General features: G+C 42.7%; 1 protein-coding gene across 4 annotated transcripts in view; it reads right to left on the bottom strand.

Annotated features, from left to right (window-relative positions):
• Nucleotides 1–27,595, bottom strand: part of RGS20 (regulator of G protein signaling 20) — a 256,736-nt gene that overhangs the window by 18,810 nt on the left and 210,331 nt on the right. For 3 of the 4 annotated variants that reach the window (XM_056521918.1, XM_056521919.1, XM_056521920.1), the window contains one exon: nt 3,896–4,044. In XM_056521918.1, the coding sequence (XP_056377893.1) occupies nt 3,896–4,044 (149 nt within the window). Of the gene's footprint in view, nt 1–3,895; nt 4,045–19,408; nt 19,431–27,595 lie in introns of those variants that run through there. The other variant, XM_056521921.1, reaches the window with a different exon arrangement.

Raw genomic sequence — 27,595 nt, 5'->3', positions numbered from 1 at the left:
ATGGGGACAGTGACACACTTCATTATGAGGACAGTGACACACTTCATTATTAGGAGAGTGACACACTTCATTATGAGGACAGTGACACACTTCATTATGGGAACAGTGACACACTTCATTATGAGGAGAGTGACACACTTCATTATGAGGACAGTGGCACACTTCATTATGAGGAGAGTGACACACTTCATTATGGGGAGAGTGACACACTTCATTATGAGGACAGTGGCACACTTCATTATGAGGAGAGTGACACACTTCATTATGGGGACAGTGACACACTTCATTATGAGGAGAGTGACACACTTCATTATGGGGACAGTGACACACTTCATTATGGGAACAGTGACACACTTCATTATGTGCACAGTGGCACACTTCATTATGTGGACAGTGACACACTTCATTATGAGGACAGTGGCACACTTCATTATGGGGACAGTGACACACTTCATTATGGGGACAGTGACACACTTCATTATGTGGACAGTGGTACACTTCATTATGTGGACAGTGACACACTTCATTATGTGGACAGTAGCTTCATTATGTGGACAGTAGCTTCATTATGTGGACAGTAGCTTCATTATGTGGACAGTGGCACAATTCATTATGAGGACAGTGGTACACTTCATTATGTGGACAGTGGTACACTTCATTATGTGGACAGTGGCGTACTTCATTATGAGGACAGTGGCACACTTCATTATGTGGACAGTAGCTTCATTATGTGGACAGTGGCATACTTCATTATGAGGACAGTGGCACACTTCATTATGTGGACAGTAGCTTCATTATGAGGACAGTGACACACTTCATTATGTAGACAGTGGTACACTTCATTATGTGGACAGTGGTACACTTCATTATGAGGACAGTGGTACACTTCAATATGAGTGCAGTGGCACACTTCATTATATGGACAGTAGCTTCATTATGTGGACAGTAGCTTCATTATGTGGACAGTAGCATACTCCATTATGTGGACAGTAGCTTCATTTTGTGGACAGTAGCTTCATTATGTGGACAGTAGCATACTTAATTATGTGGACAGTAGCTTCATTATGAGGACAGTAGCATACTTCATTATGTGGACAGTGGCACACTTCATTATGTGGACAGTAGCTTCATTATGTGGACAGTAGCATACTCCATTATGTGGACAGTAGCATACTTGATTATGTGGACAGTGGCACACTTCATTATGTGGACAGTAGCTTCATTATGTGGACAGTGGCACACTTCAATATGAGTGCAGTGGCACACTTTATTATAGGGGCAGTGGCACACTTCATTATGTGGACAGTAGCTTCATTATGTGGACAGTGACACACTTCATTATGTGGACAGTAGCACACTTCATTATGTGGACAGTGGCACACTTCATTATGTGGACAGTAGCACACTTCATTATGTGGACAGTAGCACACTTCATTATGTGGACAGTAGCTTCATTATGAGGACAGTGACACACTTCATTATGTGGACAGTGGCACACTTCATTATGTGAACAGTAGCACACTTCATTATGTAGACAGTGGCACACTTCATTATGTGGACAGTAGCACACTTCATTATGTGGACAGTAGCTTCATTATGTGGACAGTAGCATACTTCATTATGTGGACAGTAGCTTCATTATGTGGACAGTAGCTTCATTATGTGGACAGTGACACACTTCATTATGTGGACAGTAGCACACTTCATTATGTGGACAGTGGCACACTTCATTATGTGGACAGTAGCTTCATTATGTGGACAGTAGCTTCATTATGTGGACAGTAGCTTCATTATGTGGACAGTGACACACTTCATTATGTGGACAGTAGCATACTTCATTATGTGGACAGTGGCACACTTCATTATGTGGACACTAGCATGCTTCATTATGTGGACAGTGGCACACTTCATTATGTGGACAGTAGCATACTTCATTATGTGGACAGTAGCTTCATTATGTGGACAGTAGCTTCATTATGTGGACAGTAGCTTCATTATGTGGACAGTGACACTCTTCATTATGTGGACAGTGGCATACTTCATTATGTGGACAGTGGCACACTTCATTATGTGGACAGTAGCATACTTCATTATGTGGACAGTAGCATACTTCATTATGTGGACAGTAGCTTCATTATGTGGACAGTAGCTTCATTATGTGGACAGTGACATACTTCATTATGTGGACAGTGGCACACTTCATTATGTGGACAGTGACACACTTCATTATGAGGACAGTGACACACTTCATTATGTGGACAGTAGCATACTTCATTATGTGGACAGTAGCACACTTCATTATGTGGACAGTAGCATACTTCATTATGTGGACAGTGACACACTTCATTATGTGGACAGTAGCACACTTCATTATGTGGACAGTGGCACACTTCATTATGAGTGCAGTGGCACACTTCATTATATGGACAGTAGCTTCATTATGTGGACAGTAGCTTCATTATGTGGACAGTAGCTTCATTATGTGGACAGTGACACACTTCATTATGTGGACAGTAGCATACTTCATTATGTGGACAGTGGCACACTTCATTATGTGGACACTAGCATGCTTCATTATGTGGACAGTGGCACACTTCATTATGTGGACAGTAGCATACTTCATTATGTGGACAGTAGCTTCATTATGTGGACAGTAGCTTCATTATGTGGACAGTAGCTTCATTATGTGGACAGTGACACTCTTCATTATGTGGACAGTGGCATACTTCATTATGTGGACAGTGGCACACTTCATTATGTGGACAGTAGCATACTTCATTATGTGGACAGTAGCATACTTCATTATGTGGACAGTAGCTTCATTATGTGGACAGTAGCTTCATTATGTGGACAGTGACATACTTCATTATGTGGACAGTGGCACACTTCATTATGTGGACAGTGACACACTTCATTATGAGGACAGTGACACACTTCATTATGTGGACAGTAGCATACTTCATTATGTGGACAGTGACACACTTCATTATGTGGACAGTAGCACACTTCATTATGTGGACAGTAGCATACTTCATTATGTGGACAGTGACACACTTCATTATGTGGACAGTAGCACACTTCATTATGTGGACAGTGGCACACTTCATTATGAGTGCAGTGGCACACTTCATTATATGGACAGTAGCTTCATTATGTGGACAGTAGCTTCATTATGTGGACAGTAGCTTCTTTATGTGGACAGTAGCTTCATTATGTGGACAGTAGCTTCATTATGTGGACAGTAGCTTCATTATGTGGACAGTGGCACACTTCATTATGTGGACAGTGACACACTTCATTATGTGGACAGTAGCATACTTCATTATGTGGACAGTAGCTTCATTATGTGGACAGTGACACACTTCATTATGTGGACAGTAGCATACTTCATTATGTGGACAGTGGCATACTTCATTATGTGGACAGTAGCATACTTCATTATGAGGACAGCAGCATACTTCATTATGTGGACAGTGGCACACTTCAATATGAGTGCAGTGGCACACTTTATTATAGGGGCAGTGGCACACTTCATTATGTGGACAGTGGCACACTTCATTATGTGGACAGTGGCATACTTCAATATGAGTGCAGTGGCACACTTTATTATAGGGGCAGTGGCACACTTCAAGTGAATTACTTCAATCAGATACATTTTCACCTGAGTCCCTGGATGTAATGTTTATTCTGCCTCTGACTGATTCTGATGAGTGCTGTAGTCCCTGTATGATCTGCAGCGAGATGATGGCTGGCACCATTCTAGTTCTTGAAGTTACATCTCCCTGCATAGCATAACATTGTTCCGGTCACCTTGGGAGCTGTACAGACTTAGAATAGTGAACCTTAAGTAAAAGTAGTCGAGTACCCCCCTATATAAAGAGTAAATCAGACTTACCAAGAGCAGCTGCAACAACAGCACCAACAGAAGCAACAGGCATTAGATCCCCTATTCCCAACTGCCTGCTGCGCTTGAGAGGAGCTCACTGTCTCCTGGTGCACTGACATCTGCCGCTTGCGCATCTCCATCCGCTCTGATCCCATGGGCTGCAACCAAAACAAACAACCGTGTAAGATAAATGAACACAGTAGACATATATGCTGTTGTTAGGTAACCTCTACGCTACATTTAATTTCCAAAGACCTCAATGCAGAGAAAAGGTCGGATCTGCTAGCCGGCCGGAGAGTGAAGCGCAATGCTGCCTGCTTCCCTGGCTTATATCTTAAGATCGCAGAAGGTCTCAGGAGTGAGATCATCAACTTTTTACATTTCTGAGCAAAATGTCAAAAGTTGACCTGTCATCTCTTTCATGCTGCTTGGTGGCACTATTCATCAAGGCAGCCCACGGGATCTTCTCTTTGACCTTGAAGCCTTTATTGATAGATTTTATGCACATTCTTTATACCTAAAAAATAAGAGATCTATCAATCAAGCCGATCTGGTGTGGTGAAGCTGCAAGGGCCACCCCTATGACCCGAGGTTCAGGCAGCATGAGAGTGACGACAAGTTCCCTTTAAATAGACACATGTAATACTACATTTCCCATATAGTGGTCACTGCAATCATCTGATCAATGTAAAAAGTCTTCTTTTAGAAGTGTTACCTGTGATGGGACAATCCATTGATGGCAGGGATACCATCTCAATGTATCCTAATAATTAAAGGGGTACTCCAGGGAGGTATATATATATATTCCAAAGTGTAGTAGAATCAGCACAGGATGGCCTCCAGTGTGGTGCACGATATCCACCAGCTTGCCAATGCTGGATTCAGATACAGAATCCCCATTCCAGGATACAGCACCAATCACGAGGTCCGGTTAAGTGCAGGCTAAAATACTTTATTGCATCAGAAAATACAACTGCGAGGTTTCGGCTAGTAAGCCTTTCTCAAGCATAGAACACACATGAATATAACAATCTTATATAAGTAACAAATACACGTGATAGGTGGAAACACAAGTGCAAATAGTGCAACATTATTCATTAAGCCAACCCTCTAAATTCAATAGGTTTAGACGGTGGTCATGTGGCATAAGAGCTGTCAAGCCGGATCTTTGCATCTGTTACAGGACGGCTGCGCTGGAGGTGCTATGTACTAGCGCACGTGCAGGGGAATCCTCTATACACCGACAGGCGATGAGACTTACGGCTTGCCGAGATCACGTGTGACCTTTGCGCAGCCGCATTTTCATTGTTTACAAGCGGAAAGGACGGAGCATGGATCTATTGCGATCACAGCGCTTACTGTAAGTTATTAGTCATCAGAGACCTGTATCGACAGTATGGAGTCCCCCCTTGTCTGCCACTCCAATTGGTATAGATTTAGCACACTGCATTTATGTTATATTTTGAATGTTTTTTATGCTTGACAGCTCTTATGTCACATGACCACCATCTAAACCTATTGAATTTAGAGGGTTGACTTAATGAATAATGTTGCACTATTTGCACCTGTGTTTCCACCTATCACGTGTATTTGTTACTTATATAAGATTGTTGTTTTTATGTATGCACTATGCTTGAGAAAGGCTTACTAGCCAAAACCTTGCAGTTGTATTCTGATGCAATAAAGTATTTTAGCCTGCACTTAACCGGACCTCGTGATTGGTGTTGTATCCTGGAATGGGGACTCTGTGTGTGTGTGTATATATATATATATATATATATATATATATATATATATTTATCTATATATATGTATTTAAAAAAAAGATCCAAAGCCACCACGCAACCTCGCTATGTTCCCTGTATACCATACTGCCTGATATGCATAGTTCCTGTGGCCCCTATTACCTTCTCAGGCCTCTTGATATTCTTTGCCATCCTTCCCTTCCCTGGCCTACATCTCGAAGCAATCATTGCAGTTCTGCTCTGCCAGCCAGCTCACTCTCTGAGAGCAGCCCCCACCCTCCTGCTCTAATCAGCAGAGAGAGGTTCAGTGTCTGATTGGCTAAGGCTGCAAACACCTCCCAGTTCTCAGCACTAGTTGAAGCACACAAGAAGGAAATTGTCCCAGGGCTTCTAGAATTTATTACTGAGTACCATATACCAGTGGTCTCCAAACTCTGGACCTCCAGATGTTGGGAAGCTACAACTCCCAGCATACCCAGACAGCCATTGGCTTTCCGGCCATGCTGGGAGTTGTAGCTTTGCAACAGTTGGAGGGCCACAGTTTGGAGACCACTGCCATATTCTGCATTGTATTAAAAACTACTTCAATGATGACTCTATTAATATTCTACCTGTACCTTTACACTGTAAATCCTTAGATGTCTGATCAGCTAACCTGCGCATTTCATGAAATGGTAACAAACAACGGGGATTCATTAAAATGTAACCTTTAATACTTTTCTTAAGACTATATGAGTCAATTGTAATTTTAACATCTCAACCATCATCATTGGTAAACATAGAAGACACTTCGAAATTGCAGGATTTCAGGCGCTGACCAAGGAGAAGAAGCTGGAGCCAGGTAGGTAAAAGACAGGTTTATTCCCATGTGACGCGTTTCACCGTGCTTGCGCGGTTTCATCAGACATAGCACACCCTTCTCAGGAAGGGGTATATATACCAACAGGTATTAACCCCTGCCTGACAAAGTGAAAAATAATCACAATATAAAACACAAGTAACAATATAGATATACACATACCCGTAATACATACACATATATAAAAAAAAGAGGAGAGACAAAGGACATAAGAAAACTATTGAAAATGAATTAAATAAATAAAACATCATGCAAAAGTATAACCATCAAAACATCGCAAGGTGTGTATACTGGTATAAGGCCAATCAGCTTATTATCAGATTGTTGCCTTCCCCGCATACCGCATCACTTCTCAGTGTAGCAGGGCACGGGAATACATATTTATCAAATCGATAATGATATTCACTATTGCCTATAAACAAGGGGACTTAAATAATTATATATAAAAAAATATTAATATGAAATTATGCCTCAAATTATCGCATAATATAAATATATATATATATTTTGGTATGAAACGAATTAACTTTTTACGGATTAAAACTTTATCTACATACCGCATTGCTTCACAGTATAATGCGGCATTCTATGTCGAAAGATTTTTATGCTACGTCCTATTAATTTTAATAGTAAACAGGTTGTCATATAAAAAATAGGACAAGAAAGCGCTACTAAAAAACATTTTTTTTTTTGGTCTTACAATCTCATCTGGATATTATATTGAAATACCTCAGAAACGCTTAAAGTGCTCTGTTGGCACCAGACAAAATATATAAAATGAATTTGTATTTAATTAAAAAGATTAATTAAAATAGAAAATGATCAAAAATAAAATAAATAAATTGTATGGAGTCATACAAAGTAAAAATATACAAAAACATTATTTAGTATTTTCTATGGTCTCATTAAGACCATTAGGAATAAGAGTGGCTAATTTGTGGATCCAAAAGGATTCACGATTAATGAGACGTTGATATCTATTGGAGCAATCTGATGGGATAGTTTCAAGAATAATGAATTTTAAATAGTCTATGTTATTATCATGTTTGAAGGTAAAGTGTTTTGATACTATGTAACAAGTATTTGTGCTTAATATTCCAGCGGTGTTTATTCATACGGGCTGCACTGTTTGTACAGTGCGGCTTACGTACTGAAGATTACAACTACAGATTAACAAGTAAATAGCAAAAGAGTTGTTACATGTAACTATGTCTTTTATTTTGAAAGAAGTGGAAGCTTGGGCAGACTGAAAAGAAGTGGTATGTTCTTTAATTAGACTGCAACATAAACAACGTGGTTTGCCATATGGGGCACAAAAACCTTCTTTACTGGGTACATAATGTAACTTTGTTTTTAATCTACCTGGAGCAATAATATTCTGTAAATTATTTGCTCGTCTGAATGTGACTCTAGGATTGGGGGGGATTAATTCTCTGAGAACTGGATCTTGACGTATAATAGGCCAATGTTTCTGTAATATTTGTTTAATTTTTAAAGCTTCTTTATTATAGTTAGTTATAACTAAGAAGGGTGTGCTATGCCTGATGAAACCGCACAAGCGCAGTGAAACGCGTCGCATGGGAATAAACCTGTCTGTTACCTACCTGGCTCCAGCTTCTTCTCCTTAGTCAGCGGCTGAAATCCTGCAATTTCGAAGTGTCTTCTTTGTTTACCTATTATCCTCAGGAAGGCTGCAGACCTCTACCATTCGAATCAAACGTGTCTCCTTGTTGTGTGGGTTTTTGCACAACCTAGCAGGGTGAGCCTCATACTTTACCCTCCTCTCCCACACACCTGTGATCCCGTTGATACTCCACAAGGGAGCGCCTGTTTTTCTTTTGTTTTATACAACCATCATCATTGTACATGATAAAAAACGGAAATGTGAGTACTGGGAATGTTGAAGCCCTGTAAGGGACTGAGCTAAACCATTCTGTTTTTATCAATAGGATTAGTCATAAGTTAAAGCTCTCCCTATAGAAAAATAATATAGTAAAACAGATATAACATCCTAATAGACTAGAAAACGAGATACAGTGAGTTCTCTTGTTACAGACAATTGCTCATAGTGAATTTAAAATATTATGATTATTATTATTATTGTTACACATGTAATAAACTATAATAACATGTACAAACTAGCCAAAATTACACTGCGCTTATCATAAAAAAAAAAGCTGTCAAGAGATGTCCCTAAATAGGGAACTACTGGTGTGCACATCAAAATATCTCCAGCCATTTGGAAGTTATACTAAAAACATACACACATACAAAGGTTGAGTTTAGATACTGTACATAGATAGATATTGTCTATATTTGATCCTGTTCCTAGTTTCAGGATACTTCAATAAAACCATTTGTATTGCAGAGCAGGTTGACACTGGTTATGAAATAGAGTCAGGTCCTGTGCTATAAATTGGCAATAAAGGGGTTATCTTGCTACATATTTTCTTTTGCCATTATGCCCAGGCTACTATTAAAATAATAAACCTTAAATGGGCGCTGTCAAATTAAAAACTTCTTATATCTTGTACATACTTGGCAAAACATAAGCCTTTCTAATATACTTCATAAGAAAATGTTATTTCCTTTTTATAGAAATCATGGCTTATAAAATCATGGCTTTGTCCAAGCTGAAGCACAGGCATGAACAAAGTCCAGTAAGTGAGGATGGGCTAGCACTCCTCTGTGCTCTCTCCTGTCTGATAGTACTCCTCTGTACTCTCTGCTAGTACTCCTCTGCTCTCTCCTGTCTGATAACACTCCTCTGTGCTCTCTCCTGTCTGATAGGACTCCTCTGTGCTCACTCTTGTCTGATAGGACTCCTGTGTGCTCTCTCCTGTCTGATAGGACTCCTCTGTGCTCTCTCCTGTCTGATAGGAGTCCTCTGTGCTCTCTCCTGTCTGATAGTACTCCTCTGTGCTCACTCCTGTCTGATAGGACTCCTCTGTGCTCTCTCCTGTCTGATAGGAGTCCTCTGTGCTCACTCCTGTCTGATAGTACTCCTCTGTGCTCGCTCCTGTCTGATAGGACTCCTCTGTGCTCTCCCCTGTCTGATAGGATTCCTCTGTGCTCACTCCTGTCTGATAGGACTCCTCTGTGCTCTCTCCTGTCTGATAGGACTCCTCTGTGCTCTCTCCTGTCTGATAGCACTCCTCTGTGCTCTCTCCTGTCTGATAGGAGTCCTCTGTGCTCACTTCTGTCTGATAGTACTCCTCTGTGCTCGCTCCTGTCTGATAGGACTCCTCTGTGCTCTCCCCTGTCTGATACGATTCCTCTGTGCTCACTCCTGTCTGATAGGACTCCTCTGTGCTCTCTCCTGTCTGATAGGACTCCTCTGTGCTCTCTCCTGTCTGATAGCACTCCTCTGTGCTCTCTCTTGTCTGATAGGAGTCCTCTGTGCTCACTCCTGTCTGATAGGACTCCTCTGTGCTCTCTCCTGTCTTATAGCACTCCTCTGTGCTCTCTCCTGTCTGATAGGAGTCCTCTGTGCTCACTCCTGTCTGATAGTACTCCTCTGTGCTCGCTCCTGTCTGATAGGACTCCTCTGTGCTCTTCCCTGTCTGATAGGATTCCTCTGTGCTCACTCCTGTCTGATAGGACTCCTCTGTGCTCTCTCCTGTCTGATAGGACTCCTCTGTGCTCTCTCCTGTCTGATAGCACTCCTCTGTGCTCTCTCCTGTCTGATAGGACTCCTCTGTGCTCTCTCCTGTCTGATAGTACTCCTCTGTGCTCTCTCCAGTCTGATAGTATGCCTCTGTGCTCTCTCCTGTCTGATAGCGCTCCTCTGTGCTCTCTCCTGTCTGATAGCACTCCTCTGTGCTCTCTCCTATCTGATAGTACTCCTCTGTGCTCTCTCCTGTCTGATAGGAGTCCTCTGTGCTCACTCCTGTCTGATAGTACTCCTCTGTGCTCACTCCTGTCTGATAGTACTCCTCTGTGCTCACTCCTGTCTGATAGGACTCCTCTGTGCTCTCTCCTGTCTGATAGGACTCCTCTGTGCTCACTTCTGTCTGATAGGACTCCTCTGTGCTCTCTCCTGTCTGATAGTACTCCTCTGTGCTCTCTCCTGTCTGATAGGAGTCCTCTGTGCTCACTCCTGTCTGATAATACTCCTCTGTGCTCACTCCTGTCTGATAGGACTCCTCTGTGCTCTCTCCTGTCTGATAGTACTCCTCTGTGCTCTCTCCAGTCTGATAGTATGCCTCTGTGCTCTCTCCTGTCTGATAGCAATCCTCTGTGCTCTCTCCTGTCTGATAGGACTCCTCTGTGCTCTATCCTGTCTTATAGCACTCCTCTGTGCTCTCTCCTGTCTGATAGGACTCCTCTGTGCTCTCTCCTGTCTGATAGTACTCCTCTGTGCTCTCCCTTGTCTGATAGTACTCCTTTGTGCTCTCTCCTGTCTGATAGGACTCCTCTGTGCTCTCTCCTGTCTGACAGAACTCATCTGTGCTCTCTCCTGTCTGATAGGACTCCTCTGTGCTCTCTCCTGTCTGATAGGACTCCTCTGTGCTCTCTCCTGTCTGATAGGACTCCTCTGTGCTCTCACCTGTCTGATAGGACTCCTCTGTGCTCACTCCTGTCTGATAGGACTCCTCTGTGCTCTCACCTGTCTGATAGTACTCCTCTGTGCTCTCTCCTGTCTGACAGCACTCATCTGTGCTCTCTCCTTTCTGATAGGTCTCCTCTGTGATCTCTCCTGTCTGATAGTACTCCTCTGTGCTCTCTCCTGTCTGATAGGACTCCTCTGTGCTCTCTCCTGTCTGATAGGACTCCTATGTGATCTCTTCTGTCTGATAGTACTCCTCTGTACTCTCTCCTGTCTGACAGTGCTCCTCTGTTCTCTCTCATGTCTGATAGTACTCCTCTTTGCTCTCTCCTGTCTGATAGCACTCCTCTGTGCTCTCACCTGTCCTATCAACCAGGAGAGAGCACAGAGGAGTACTATCAGACAGGAGAGAGCACAGAATGTATATTTTAAGGGTCATATATTCTAAATATGATAAACACCTATAAAACTCAATTCTTGGCATTTGTCCTTCCAAGTAATCAAGGCCAAGGTGGAATGACTTCTATGTCCAAGTGCAATACATGAGACAATGATCATGTGTCTACCAAAACTAGCCCATTCTACTTTTAGGATAGACAACCATAGCACAGCACAAAGTTTTAGGGTTCATGCATGCATCCATATTATGGCTCTGTACAACCTAAGAAGCTTAAAAGACAATAAACTTTTCATATGTAAATTTCATATATAAATTTCATATTTCATATGTAAAATTAAAAAAAAGATTCTACGTATGAAATTCTGTTTAAGCTGTACAAAGTGATTATTATATATATATATATATATATATATATATATATATATATATATATTACAATAATACCGGCGCTAATGTAAACAATTATTTATTGATTAATAAATAGTGGACAAAAACGAATAAAATCAATTAAAAAGAACGGTAAAATATTTGTCCTGTATACAAGGAAATTTTTTCTTGTAAAAACTGATAATCTCCTGCAGCTCTGGTGGTGTCCTCCTAGGGAAAGGTATAGGCTCGGAGCTGCTGAGGAGAACTGAGAAAACTTAGTTGATGTAAAAAAAATCTTGTGCAGTGCGTAATGTGCAACAGGGCATATACAGATATATATATATAAGCTTGTTCTCGTACCTAATTGCCGGGGAGATGGTGAAGTAGTTGTGACAAGTTGTGACAAGCGCTTGTGTCGAAGTGGGTAACAGTATCTTTTGGATCTATGGGTGTTCAAAAGAAGATGCTTTTACAATTGTTACACTTTCTGTATCTATAAGGTATCAATTCAGAGAGGTGTTACCTTTAGATCTTTAGAGGAGTCTTTCTGCGCACAACTTGCGGCGTGATAGAGGAGGACTGTGAGCAGGGGATCTGAGCGAAAAAGAGTGAGTACGTATATGGGAAAAACGTTGGAATCTGCTTAGTAGAATAATACCTACTTTATGTGTGGAAGAGATAGTGGTTTGTCAGGGAGAAAAGGTGTCCTGAGACTTGTGGTGTTTTAAGAATATTTTCGGATCATGTGTCCTGTCATGTAGTGGTCTTAAGGCTATGAAGAGCACCGAACTGGGAAGGCAGAAAAGGGGGAAGTACTATATGAATTTTTTTTTCCCCTTGGTAAAATGAATAGAGGAACTTTAAATATGACACAATGCTGTATACTTATTTTCTTACTTTTGCTGCTTGGTAGGGTAAGGAAGTGTCCGTTTTAATGAATGTGGTATGAATCGCTGCTGCAGGTGAGATATTCTGCAGTTTGTAGCTCCAAGTGCTATGATGGTACGTATAGAGAAAATTTGTTGAGTGCCCAAGGGGAAAATTTTTTTTTTTTTCTTTTCATATAGTACTTCCCCCTTTTCTGCCTTCCTAGTTCGGTGCTCTGCATAGCCTTAAGACCACTACATGACAGGACACATGATCTGAAAATATTCTTAAAACACCACAAGTCTCAGGACACCTTTTCTCCCTGACAAACCACTATCTCTTCCACACATAAAGTAGGTATTATTCTACTAAGCAGATTCCAACGTTTTTCCCATATACGTACTCACTCTTTTTCGCTCAGATCCCCTGCTCACAGTCCTCCTCTATCACGCCGCAAGTTGTGCGCAGAAAGACTCCTCTAAAGATCTAAAGGTAACACCTCTCTGAATTGATACCTTATAGATACAGAAAGTGTAACAATTGTAAAAGCATCTTCTTTTGAACACCCATAGATCCAAAAGATACTGTTACCCATTTCGACACTGTTGCTTCATCCAAGCGCTTGTCGCAACTACTTCACCATCTCCCCGGCAATTAGGAACGAGAACAAGCTTATTTATATATCTGTATATGCCCTGTTGCACATTACACACTGCACAAGATTTTTTTTTACATCAAATAAGTTTTCTCACTTCTCCTCAGCAGCTCCGAGCCTATACCTTTCCCTAGGAGGACACCACCAGAGCTGCAGGAGATTATCAGTTTTTACAAGAAAAAATTTCCTTGTATACAGGACAAATATTTTACCGTTCTTTTTAATTAATTTTATTCGTTTTTTGTCCACTATTTATTAATCAATAAATAATTGTTTACATTAGTGCCGGTATTATTGTATTATATCTTTTAATTTCAGTAACCCATTTATGGAAAACAGGGATCCATAATCAGTACCTGGCAGCTTAATACTAGAATTGTTTAGTGGAAGCGCTGAGATATATATATATATATATATATATATATATATATATATATATATAAACAAAAAGACGAGGTCCAGCACCAGGATGGTTGCAGATAAAAGCTTGCGTTACTTTATTGAAGAAATCGCTGTACAAGGTAGGACAACTGACGCGTTTCGCACATGAATGTGCTTAATCGTATACTGACAAACAATCACATAAACCAGCTTAAAATACACATAGTGCTAGTCACATGACTAACCACGTAACAGTTACCATCATACATAAAACCTGGAGCTGGGACTACCTTAAATGATCATTATCCACCTGTCCGTACACATTAGGGAAGTGTCTTGCACTGCGTTAAATTTATAAACCCTTAAAACAGTTAAGTTGTATGCCCCAATTATAGCACAACCAAATCCTTGCCAAAATGAATAACAGTTATGTCCCACCAAAAAAGATTAAAAAAATATGTATTTTTGGAAAGGGAAGGAAAACCGCAGTGCATGAATTCCCTGTGTGTATTGGACATACAAATTCATGTGTGCTATGTCACGATTCGGCAGGCTAGAGGTGGATCCTCTGTGCCAGAGAGGGATTGGCGTGGACCGTGTCGGTGGACCGGTTCTAAGTCGCTACTGGTATTCACCAGAGCCCGCCGCAAAGCGGGATGGTCTTGCAGCGGCGGTAGCAACCAGGTCGTATCCACTGGCAACGGCTCAACCTCTCTGACTGCTGAGATAGGCGCGGTACAAGGGAGTAGACAAGAGCAAGGTCAGATGTAGCAGAAGGTCGGGGCAGGCGGCAAGGTTCGTAGTCAATGGTAATAGCAGGAGGTCAGGAACACAGTAAACACAGAAGAAGCTTTCTCTAGGCACTAAGGCAACAAGATCCGGCAAGGAAGTGCAGGGGAAGTGAGGTAATATAGCCAGGGAGCAGGTGGAAACTAATTAGGGTGATTGGGCCAGGCACCAATCATTGGTGCACTGGCCCTTTAAATCTCAGAGAGCTGGCGCGCGCGCGCCCTAGAGAGCGGAGCCGCGCGCGCCAGAGCATGACAGCCGGGGACCGGGACAGGTGAGTGTGAATCGCTATGCGAATCGCATCCCCGCCGGCAATGTCAGTGCAGCGCTCCCGGTCAGCGGGTCTGACCGGGGTGCTGCAGGGAAAGAAACGCCGCGAGTGCTTCGGGGAGGAGCAGGGACCCGGAGCGCTCGGCGTAACATGCTATACATATTTGGAACATAAACCCTGGAATTGGAGCTTCCTCAAATAGTCATTATCCACCAATGCATACACATTAGGGAAATATCATACACTGTATTTATGGCAAGGGAGGAAAAACCGCAGTGCATGAAATCCCTGTGTGTATTAGACATACAGATTTAAATGTACTATGCAATTTTGAAATATGAGCAGAAAAAAGGAAAAAAGTATTGGGTTGTACCGATATACAGGCTTTAACATAAACAGCATTATCTTATTCCAAAATTTATGGGGATATAATGGCCTCCATGTACTGAAGGTCATTATTTTAATCCAGATGATCACGCATTTGCTATATATTTTATATCATTGAGACATGTGCCCATAATGACCGCTTATCCATCACCATGTATTTAGTTTACTAACCAAATCTGTGGTTATGATACCTATTATTTTAAATTATTTTTACTATTGTTTATTAATATTGATAATATTTATATGTTATGGTATCATAACCATGTACCACTATTCTATATTATTTATATACCTGCTTATAGGTCAAATTATGATTTAAATAGATTAATGGAAAATATTTATATTTTAATTTATTAATGATTCTTTTTATTTATTTACATGATTTTGGGTCACGCGGTAGCAATGGGCACATGTATATTCTTACATTTGTTTATTACATCATGGGCAGGTCAACATCATATCCATTCTCTTATTTAAACCTTGGGGGTATCTAGTTCCTAAAAGAAACATCCAGTAAGTCTCTCGTTTGAACATCCTATTCCTGAGGTCACCTCCCCTCGGACCCAGGGATATTTTCTCAATCCCTGAGACTCGAAGGCTGGTAGTATTTCCCTCATGTGTTTCCCTAAAATGACGTGATAACATGGAAATACCCGGTAAATTACTCTTGATGTCTGACACATCCTTTCTGAATCTTACTTTTAGTGGGTTACCCGAGCACACCACATATTGAATTTTACATAGAGTGCAAGTCGCTACATACACTATGTTCTTAGTGTTACAATTTATGTAGCTACATATGTTATATGTTTTTCCTGTACTACACGAGGTTATGTTAGTTGCGTTGGCCATAAATTCACAAGTGATACATCTATTGTGCCCGCATTTCCAATTGCCTTTCGGGCTGAGCCAATTTTCACCACTTGTTACTCTATCCCCACTTCTAAAAAGACTTGGGGATACTTTAGACCCTATGGAGGGGCCCCTCCTGGATACCACTGAAATACCATCTGCTACAATGCTTTTTAGCGTTGGATCTGTCTCTAGTACGGGAATATACCTGTTGATAATTCTTTTAATCTTATTGAACTGGACTATAAGATGTAATAAAATATGGTGTATTAGATTTATTGGACTTAATTTTACTGGTCTTCCCTCCTGCATTGAATGACCCACTGTCAACATGCCGTCTCCTTGAATAGGCTACCAGTTCTTTACGATCTATTTCATTGATCTTATTCTGTGCCTGGCTCAAGACACCCTCGCTGTAACCTCTATCTCTCAGTCTGTCGCATAAATCCGCTGCTGCTATATTGAACTCGTCTGACCTGGAGCAGTTCCTTTTTAGTCTCCACAATTCCCCAAATGGTATGTTGGTCAATATATGCCTTGGATGGCAGGAAGAGGCACGCAGGATAGAATTAGTGGCAGTTTCCTTCCTATATGGTAAGATCTCTATAGTATTTTCTCCGCCCACCAAAGTGAGATCTAAAAAGTTAATTCTTTTTTTGTCATAATTAGATGTAAATCCTAGGTTAAGATTGTTTACTCCTACGTACTGGACAAAATTCCTAAACTCATTTTCAGTATTTTTCCAAATTATTAGAATATCATCTATAAACCGCCCTATCCAATAAATGGAACTTCTGTACGGGTTGGTGTCACTGAAGATAAACTGAAACTCCCAATGAAACATAAATATGTTTGCAAAAGACGGGGAGTATTTCGCCCCCATGGAAGCTCCCCTGGTCTGAAGGTAGTAATCGCCATCGAACATAAAATAATTGTGTTTAAGCAAAACTTCTGTTGCAATGACGATGAATTCCCTCAGACCAGGGGAGTATGTGCTATACCTATCCAGATGTATGGATAAAGCCTCCAGGCCTTTAGACCAGGGGATGGATGGATATAATCCTATGACATCACAGGTTGCCCATGACAACTCCCCACTCCAAGGAATATTTTCCAGAATGTTAATGGTATGTTTTGAATCCTCTATGTATGTGGGTGTTATTTTGGTGAGTGGTTGTAAGTGGTGGTCCACCCACTCCCCAAGGCGCTCTGCCAAGGACCCAATGCCAGCGACTATGGGCCTAAGGGGAGGTGGAAAAACCCCTTTGTGCGCCTTGGGAAGTGAGTGAAACACAGGACAATTGGGTGACTCACATATAAAAATGCTTCCCCAAAGCCATACCCTCCTGTAATGTCCTTTTAAGTTCAGTTTGGAATAGCTTTGTGGGGTCATTTTTAAGCTTATGATATGTCTCTGTATCTGCCAAAATCCCTATGTTGTTTTTTATATACGGTAATCCTGCATCTAACACTATGATGTTTCATAACCACAGATTTGGTTAGTAAACTAAATACATGGTGATGGATAAGCGGTCATTATGGGCACATGTCTCAATGATCTAAAATATATAGCAAATGCGTGATCATCTGGATTAAAATAATAACCTTCAATACATGGAGGCCATTATATCCCCATAAATTTTGGAATAAGATAATGTTGTTTATGTTAATGCCTGTATATCGGTACAACCCAATACTTTTTTCTTTTTTTCTGCTCATGTTTCAAAATTGCATAGTACATTTAAATCTGTATGTCTAATACACACAGGGATTTAATGCACTGCGGTTTTTCCTCCCTTGCCATAAATACAGTGTATGATATTTCCCTAATGTGTATGCATTGGTGGATAATGACTATTTGAGGAAGCTCCAATTCCAGGGTTTATGTTCCGAATATGTATAGCACACATGAATTTGTATGTCCAATACACACAGGGAATTCATGCACTGCGGTTTTCCTTCCCTTTCCAAAAATACATATTTTTTGAATCTTTTTTGGTGGGACATAACTGTTATTCATTTTGGCAAGGATTTGGTTGTGCTATAATCGGGGCATACAACTTAACTGTTTTAAGGGTTTATAACTTTAACGCAGTGCAAGACACTTCCCTAATGTGTACGGACAGGTGGATAATGATCATTTAAGGTAGTCCTAGCTCCAGGTTTTATGTATGATGGTAACTGTTACGTGGTTAGTCATGTGACTAGCACTATGTGTATTTTAAGCTGGTTTATGTGATTGTTTGTCAGTCTACGATTAAGCACATTCATGTGCGAAACGCGTCAGATGTCCTACCTTGTACAGCGATTTCTTCAATAAAGTAACGCAAGCTTTTATCTGCAACCATCCTGGTGCTGGACCTCGTCTTTTTGTTCTTATCCATTAGAAAGCTGGAGGCGGTACCAGCCTGTTTATGGCACAGGTGGTGAGAAGGGCGTGCTAGCGGTGAGCGGCTCATACTTTGCTACAGATATATATATATATATATATATATATATATATATATATATACACACACAGGGACGTGCACACATAGGGCTCAAAGGGGGCTTGAGCCCCTGCCTTTTCATGCACCTGCCCCTTAATGCCATTTTTTTTTCTTTTAAAAGGGGTGAGGCACAGGGGCAGGAGTGTATAGAGCCCCCCCCCCCCCCCTCCCTGCTCCTCTCTGGGAAAGGAAAGGAAGAGATGGAGGATAGAAGATCAGCTGGAGCTGCCATGAGGGGACAGTAAGTGATCATCAGCCCGGTCTGTCAGAGAGGACTGTAGGGAGGGTGGACTGTGTGAGGGGACTTAGAAGAGTCCACAGTGACAGTAACTGATGATCAGCAGGGTGGTCTGTCAGGGAGGACTGTAGGGAGGGTGGTCTGTCAGGGAGGACTGGCCTCCCCTGTACAAGCAGCTTCAGGGAAATTATAGTGTGTTTTTGTGTTGTTTAGTTTTTTTCCTTATTTATTCTGATATACACTATGGGGGAGATTTAACAAGACCTGTCCAGAGGAAAAGTTGCCCATAGCAACCAATCAGACTTCTTATTTTACTTTTGAAAAGGCCTCTGAAAAATGAAAGAACGGATCTGATTGGTTGCTATGGGTAACTTTTCCTCTGGACAGGTCTTGTTAAATCTCCCCCATAGTGTCCCCCACCTACAGTACCTGAAAAGCTTAGTCCAGCATAGTTCTTCTTTCCCTCCCTATAAACCAGTGTTTCCCAACCAGGGGCCTCCAGTTGGTACAAAACTACAACTCTCAGCCAAAGGCTGTCCAGGCATGATGGGAGTTGCAGTTTTGCAACAGCTGGAGGCACCCTGCTTGGGAAACACTGTGCCCCTATAATGCCATTCCACATCTGTATCTTCCCCACATCATCAGTCCCTACAATCTTTGTATTGTCCCACCTTTCTTGTGGACCTGTCCAGAGGAAAAGTTGCCCATAGCAACCAATCAGATTGCTGCTTTCAGTTTTCAGAGGCCTTGTTAAAAATGAAAGAAGCAATCTGATTGGTTGATATGGGCAACTGGCCAACTTTTCCTCTGGACAGGTTTTGATAAATCTCCCCCATTTTGCTGCAGAATTTCTGCTGGTAATTCAATAACAAAATCCAGAGTATAAAATCTGCAGCAAAAAAATCTGTAGCAAAATCCCAATGGCTGGATTCACACTGTAAAGCACAACTCCATTGCTTATGATAAATAACTATTGTGCAGAACCAATTTGGCTTCTAAATACCTTAAAGGGGTACTTTTTTTTTTTTTTTAAAGAACTGTTGCCAGAAAGTTAAACAGACTTCTAAATTACTGCTATTTAATAATATAGCAGCTGTATGCTACAGAGGAAATTCTTTTCTTTTTAAATTTATTTTTTGTCCTGTCCACACTGCTCTCTGCTGACACCTCTGTCCATGACAGGAACTGTCCAGAGCAGGAGAGGTTTGCTATGGGGATTTTCTCCTGCTCTGGACAGTTCCTGATACAGGCATCAGGTGTCAGAAGAGAGCACTGTGGACAAGACAAAAAGAAATTCATAAAGAAAATAATTTCCTCTGTAGTATATAGCTGCTAATAAGTACTGGAAGGGTAAAGATTTTTTAATAGAAGTAATTTACAAATCTGTTTAACTTTCTGGGACCAGTCGATTTAAAAAAAAAAAAATAAATGTTTTCCACCAGAGTACCCTTTTAACAGGGCTCCTTTCTCCCCACTCCTGGAACTGTCCACAGCTGATAACTGAGCATAGACCATATGCAGCTTATGTAGCACCAGACCCAGTGTGACACGAGGTGTGGACAGCACCAGGACACTGCGATGAGCTTATCTCCAGCCGCAGTGATGTCCCACCTCGGTCGGTAATAGGCTGAGCACGTCATATAAGGAGCCTTGGCCTGTTATATGACACTGCGCTGATTGTATCACTGGTCAAGGCGGGAAATAAGTTCATCGCAGTGTTTCGATCTGTGCACAGAAAGCAGAAAGAAGGCCGGAACGGAGGACAGAAAAGCTATATCAGTGCAACGGGGAGCTGTGGATGGTATGTTAAAGGGGATAAGTGTTTGATCGCGGGGGGTCCAACCGCAGGGCCCCCCGCAATCTCGTGCACGGGGCCACAGCTCTGCCGCGCAGGGGGCGTGCCAGCCGCGGCGTGATGTCACGGCTGACACGCCTCCTCCATGTAGTTCAATGGGAGAAGCGGGGAGGCAGCGTTTGTGCCTCCCGGCCTCTCCCATAGAACTGTAAGGGGACAGGGCGGGGAGGGTGCGTAACTGTTGACCTTTCACTGAGTGCTAATGCGGGGGCCCCGTTAGGGAGATCGCGGGGGTCAAACACTTATCCTCTATCCTGTAGATTTCCCAAGCGCGGTCCTCAAGTCCCCCTAACAGGTCATGTTTTCAAGATTCCCTTAGTCTTTCACAGGTGATATAATTCTGGTCTGCGCATCAGGCATCTCTACAACTATATCACCTGATAACATGACCTGTTGGGGGTATTTAAAGGACAACTGCAGCCAAATTTAACTTATCCCCTATCCTCAAGATAGGGGATAAGTGTTTGATCGCGGGGGTCCGAACGCTGGGACCCCCCCGCGATCTCCCTAACGGGGCACCAGCATTAGCGTTCATTGTGAGCGCTAATGCGCGTAGCGTCGAGCTCTGAGCTCGACGGTTTACGCCCCGTCCCCGCCCCATCCCCATACAGTTCTATGGGGGAGGCGGGGAGGCATGAACGCTGCCTCCTCGCCTCTCCCATAGAGATGTATGGAGGGGGCATTTCGGGCCGCAACGTCATGCTGCGGCCGGCATGCCCCCTGCACGGGAGAGCCACAGCACAGCCGCGGCCCCATACAGGAGATCGCAGGGGGGCCCAGTAGTCGGACCCCCCGCGATCAAACACTTATCCCCTATCCTGTGGCTAGGGGATAAGTTAAATTTTGGCTGCAGTTGTCCTTTAAGGACCGTGCTTGGGTTAACACTGGTCTAGGGAGTTGCATATGGATCGGGTGTGCCCTTTTTTTCACATTGAGCCCCTGCCCCTCAAAATTCCTGTGCACGTCCCTGTATATATACACATATATATTTATATATGTTAACCTGTTCAGGACACAGGGCGTATGCATAAGCCCTGCATCCCGAGTCCTTAAGGACTGAGGTCGTATGGATACGCCCGTGGGAATTCCAGTCCCTGCCGCTAGCCGGTTGGGGGCCGGATCGGGATGCCTGCTGAAATCATTCAGCAGGCATCCCGGCACATCGCCCATGTCGGCGATCGGAGAAAATCACATGTCAATTCAGACATGCAATTTCCGGGCTGATCGGGTCTCTGGTGACCCAATCACCCGGAAAATAGGGCTGATAGGAGTTGTCAGCGACAGCCCCGATCAGCCTAAGGGATAGGAGTGAGGTCGCAGAGCTGCGATCTCCTCCTATCCCCTGCCATTAGCAGAACGGAGTTCTGACCAATGGCAGCGCAGGACAGGGGGTTGCCATGGCAACCCCCCGATCTGCCTGCCCCTGGATGTCGAGGGGATCGTGGGAAGAAGATGGAGGCCGTACCTGCAGGAAAAAATGCCTGGGGACCCGGGATCTTCGCTGGAGACTGCTGGATCCTGGCTCAGGTAGGGAATTGGGGGGGAATTGAAAGTGAAAGTAAAACGATCTTTACTGTGGCAACCACTAGGAAGGCCAAACTGCAACTCCTACCATGCCCAGACAGCCAAAGGGTGTCTGGGCATGCTGGGAGTTGTAGTTTTGCAACATCTGGAGGGTCACAGTTTGGAGACCACTGTTACAGTGGTGCCCAAACGGTAGCCCTCCAGATGTTGCCAAACTGCAACTCTCAGCATGCCTGGACTGCCCATGCTGGGAGTTGTAGTTCTGTAACATCTGTCCCTTCAGATTTAGCAATTTTCATGAATTTTTTGAAAACTGCTGCTCTACTTTGAAGCCCTCTAATTTTTTCAAAAAGCTAAAATATGTCCATTTTATGATGCCAACATAAAGTGGACATATTGTATTTGTGAAGAAAAATTACATTTATTGGGAATATCCATTTTCCTTACAAGTATAGAGCTTCAAAGTTAGAAAAATGCTAAATTTTGTAAATGTTCATAACATTTTGGGATTTTTCACCAAAAAAGGATGCAAGTAGCGCCGAAAATTTACCACCAAAATAAAGTAGAATATGTCACGAAAAAACAATCTCAGAATCAGAATATTTGGTAAAAGCGTTTTTCGCGTTATTAATTCATAAAGCGACGGTGGTCAGAATTGCGAAAAAAGGCTCAGTCCTTAAATGGGCACTGTCACCAACTTTATTTTTTGATATGTTGTAGTACTTATGTACTACAACATATCTCTAATATACTTTTATTATTTTTTTTTTTCATTAAAAAGGTTTAATTTACATTTAAAAACCGGCTACTGAAAAAGGACTGATTTTGGAGTGGCAATCAGTCCTTTTTCAGTTAGGCTGCACTCGCTCCCTGCCAGTCAATCAGACAGGCGGGAGCGAGCGCATTGGTTCCCAGGCCACTCCTCCCGCACATCGCCACCGCCGCATCGTTGCCGCCGCTGTCCCTGCACGCCCGCTGCCGGACTCTGCAGTAACTGCAAGTGAAATGAGGGAACGGGGTATGCGGGGCGGGGGGGGGGGGGGAGGAGGGAACGGGCTAGCTCCATACTTTTTACCACTAGGGGTCCCTCCACTGTCTTGTCCCTTCATCTACAGCAGCCAGTTGTCTACTTTGAGAATTGAGGGGGAAGTTCCCACATAAGATGTAAGGGCATGCAAGAAAATACCTCTTCCTCCTTAGTGAACTGCATGCAGGGTGAGAAACATAAACAAGGGAACTAGAAGCCATACAAGGATTTCATACAGTAGCAGTTAAAGGGAAAGCCTGAAGCTTTTTTTTTTATTTTTATTTTTTTTAATATATCTTTAAAGTATATCTACACTTTTAAGAACACAATCCATTTAGGCAAATAAATGTTCTTTCCAGGTCTGTGTCACACAAAACCATGAACAAGTACTAACAAACTACAGAATTATCAATAAGTCTCTCAACCAATAAGAGAATGCACGGGTATATAGATTGCAAATAAAAAGAAGAAGAGAATAATTAGGATGAACAACAGCCAATAGTAACCAGAAAGTGAAGCATTGTTCACATGGCGCATTAGACAAATGTTTATGCATAAGATAAAACAATTTGCATGTCAGCTACCAGGTGCACAGGCTGGAAATAGCCAAAGGTGAGTATAATGCTCTGGGGAGCAAAGTTCTGTAAGTGCAATCATTTCTAATATAATCACCTTCTGTAAGCCTGGTAAAAATAACACGACAGCACCGCATATACATTCAGCAGTCACAGCATTCGTCCCTGCGTCGCATATACATTCAGCAGTCACAGAATTCGTCCCTGCGTTGCATATACATTCAGCAGTCACAGCATTCGTCCCTGCGTTGCATATACATTCAGCAGTCACAGCATTCGTCCCTGCGTCGCATATACATTCAGCAGTCCCAGCATTCGTCCCTGCGTGTGACTTGTGGCTTCATATCCTAGTACTTTATATTAGAGGGGGGCAGATGTTTTTGCTATTGATGTAGTATTATGCATGCATGCTGCTCCATGTCACTACCAGTATAGCGGTTTTTATGGCAGCTTTAGGTTCATTACCTCATGTTAATGTTCAACAAGGAATGTCATCCTGTTGTCTTAGCTTCATACTAAAGTACCAAAAATGAAGTCATTCTACTTCTGACCTGTCAGTTTCAGTACATACTGTATATACTCGAGTATAAGCCGAGTTTTTCTGCACAATGCTTCGTGCTGAAAACGCCCCCCTCGGCTTATACTCGAGTGAACTCTCCGCCTGTCAATCCCTTCTCAGTGGTCTTCAACCTGCGGACCTCCAGATGTTGCAAAACTACAACTCCCAGCATGCCCGGACATGCTGGGAGATGTAGTTTTGAAACCTCTGGAGGTCCGCAGGTTAAAGACCACTGCGACCTTCGTCATCATCCAGATCCCCCCCCTTTAGTTTTCTACTCACCTCCCCTCGGTGGGAAGGAAGGGTGAGCTGGTCCGGGCCATCTATGCTGCAGGGACCGTCCGGTGGGGAGGATTAGTCGTTCCGGGCTGTCCATTTTCACCAGGGGGCCCTCCTCTCTGCTCTCCAGGCCCGACCCCGGACTAGTGACGTTGCTTTGACGACAACGCACAGGGACGTTTGCGAATGAACGCCCCCGTGCGTCGTCGTCAAGGCAACGTCACTAGTCCGGGACCGGGCCTGGAGAGCAGAGAGGAGGGCCCCCTGGTGAAAATGGACAGCCCGGAACGACTAATCCTCCCCACCGGACGGTCCCTGCAGCACAGATGGCCCGGACCAGCTCACCCTAACTTCCCGCCGAGGGGAGGTGAGTAGAAAACTAAAGGGGGGGGGGGGGGTGGGGGGTCTGCATGATGATGAAGGCCGCAGTGGTCTTCAATCTGCGGAGCTCCAGAGGTTTCAAAACTACAACTCCCAGCATGCCCGGACAGCCGATGGCTGTCCGGGCATGCTGGGAGTTGTAGTTTTGCAACATCTGGAGGTCCGCAGGTTGAACACCACTGATGAAGTGATTGACAGGCGGTGATGATGAAGGGTGGGGGGGAAATGATATACGGTACTTGTATTTCCCATTGAGTAACAATTCCAGAGCATCTTTTTTATAAACTTCTGTGTTGTTCTTCAGTTATTCTTAGTAAAAATGTATGACTAAATAGTCAACTGGGAGTTTCCAGTTGGGGGTGTGTCCCTACACTGTCTGAGACTATCCAATCAATGATGACAATGTCAGCCTCTGCAGGGACACACTCCTTTGACAAGGTGGAATGGAAACACCCAGTTGTCAGATTATTCATAACATTTTAGAAGCAATGGCACAAAACAGAGATATGTGAAAAGATGTTCCAGAATTGTTTTTGGGAATACAATCATGTACTAAACCAGAGAGGTCAGAAGAGCTGACAGGTCCTCTTCAAAGATCCTTTGTGGATTATAGCTCCTTCCTTCCTTCTCTTATGGGCGTCCAGCAGTATCTGACAGCAGAGCACTTGACCTAAGTCTATTCATTATTCTGGGTACCCCTTCACCCCTATTATTGAAGGCATATCTGTGACTGTTTAGGGGTTAACTTAAAGCAGGAAGTTTGAGAAATAATTTTGCCAATCCCATGAATTGCATTGACCATGCCCCTTTAGAACAAAAAAAAACAACTCTTTATAATATGTATTTTTCTAGCAAATAATACATATTCTAGATACTATGTTTCAGGATTAAAAAAAATTCCAAATATGACTAATCGGAGAGCGCACGCACAGAGGCAGGCTCTGAGTTTATTTTAGTAGCTAAATCACTCCTGCTTATGATAATGATTTGGGTGGTGGGTAAGTATTGAGAATTTTTAATTTTTTTTGCAATTTCCAATGGAAAAGACCCTATCATGGCTGATATGGTTGGTATTTTGCACCTATGTTTTTAAGGCTAATCCAGCAATGAAACCTAAACCTTTTTTTTATGTGCTCCTGATTTGGAATATTTGTTCATCAAAAGTTCAAGAAGAAGCAGAGTAATCAAAGGTAAGAAAAGTGATGTATGGGTGCAAGCAGGCAAGTTTCAGCCCCCTGGCTGTAGTAGCTAGCCATTCCAAAAGTAATTCCTCAGCACTCCAAGGATAGTGGATCTGTGTCTATCTATCCATCTATCACTATTTTTATTTTTATTTACCTACATGTATACAATGTTCTGGCTCATACCCAACCATTTTCATAAATTTTATGATGTATTAAGTATTTCTGTGTATCTATATCTATATATATATATATATATATATATATATATATATATATATATATATACTGCTGTGTATTAGGGACCTGAAATACATGAACGATATGAATATGCTGATAAACAAATTTATACTATTTATTTGTAAGGAAAAGTGATGTGCATGTGGTTATTTCTATCTATCTGTCTGTCTATCTACAGCAGAAAAAGTAGAAGCACTCATGGATGTTACGCCTGCGCTCTGTCCAGACTCGCCAGCCGTGAGCGCTCTCTATCCCCGCTGCCAGCGGGGCTGTGATTCGCATCGTGGGACGCGCCCGAATGTGGTTCTCAGCCCGTCACTCACCCTCCTCAGTGTCCTTCCTTCCCTGTAGCCCCGGCGCGCGCACCTCCGCCTCCTAGGGCGCGTGCGCTGGAGCTCTTACTCTTAAAGGGAAAGTACCCAATTAATTAAAGTGCTTGCACTTGCCCCCTGCTCCATAAATCTCTGCTCCTCCCTGCTTCCCCTGCCAGATCTTTGGTTGTCTCTGCCATTGTGAAGTCCTGTGTTCCTGTGCTACTGTTACTGTGTACCCATTCCTAGCTACCCTACCTTCCCTATACCTGTGTTACCTGCCTGACTTCTGCCATCTTGTCACGTCCTGCCAGTCACCTTCTGTGCCACGCCACCCCCCAGCTACCTGTGTGGACGAGTCCTGCCAGGAGTAGCGACCTGGGTGCCGCCTGCCGCAGCAAGACCATCCCGCTTTGCGGCGGGCTCTGGTGAAAACCAGCGGCACCTTAAACTCCGCTCCCTGGCAGGGCTCACGTCTCCATCCACACAGGCCCAGAGGATCCACCACCTACCATGATTCCTAACAATGAATAGCATTCAAGTGTGTGGCTTTTATTCACCAAAATGCAGAACACTTGAATGCTATATGTGAGTTCAGGTGCATTTTCTGCTGTGGATACTATCAGGTCCTGGGCCTTGGTTCGGCCTGCACCAAGCACCTTGCTTTACCCTGAATGTGCTGCTCCTCTTCTGAACTCTATCTATCTCATATCTATCTCATATCTATCTATATATCTTTTAATCATCTATCTCATATCTATCTATTTATCTATCTCATATCTATCATCTATCTATCTCATATCTATCTATCTATCTATCTTTTAATCATCTATCTCATATCTATCTGTCTTTTAATCATCTATCTCATATCTATCTATGTCATATCTATCTATTTATCTATCTATCTATCTATCTATATCATATCT

The sequence above is a fragment of the Hyla sarda genome, chromosome 5, assembly GCF_029499605.1.
Source record: "Hyla sarda isolate aHylSar1 chromosome 5, aHylSar1.hap1, whole genome shotgun sequence".
NCBI lineage: Eukaryota > Metazoa > Chordata > Amphibia > Anura > Hylidae > Hyla > Hyla sarda.
Note: the sequence above shows the minus strand (reverse complement) of the source record. Positions and strands in the feature narration are given on the sequence as shown.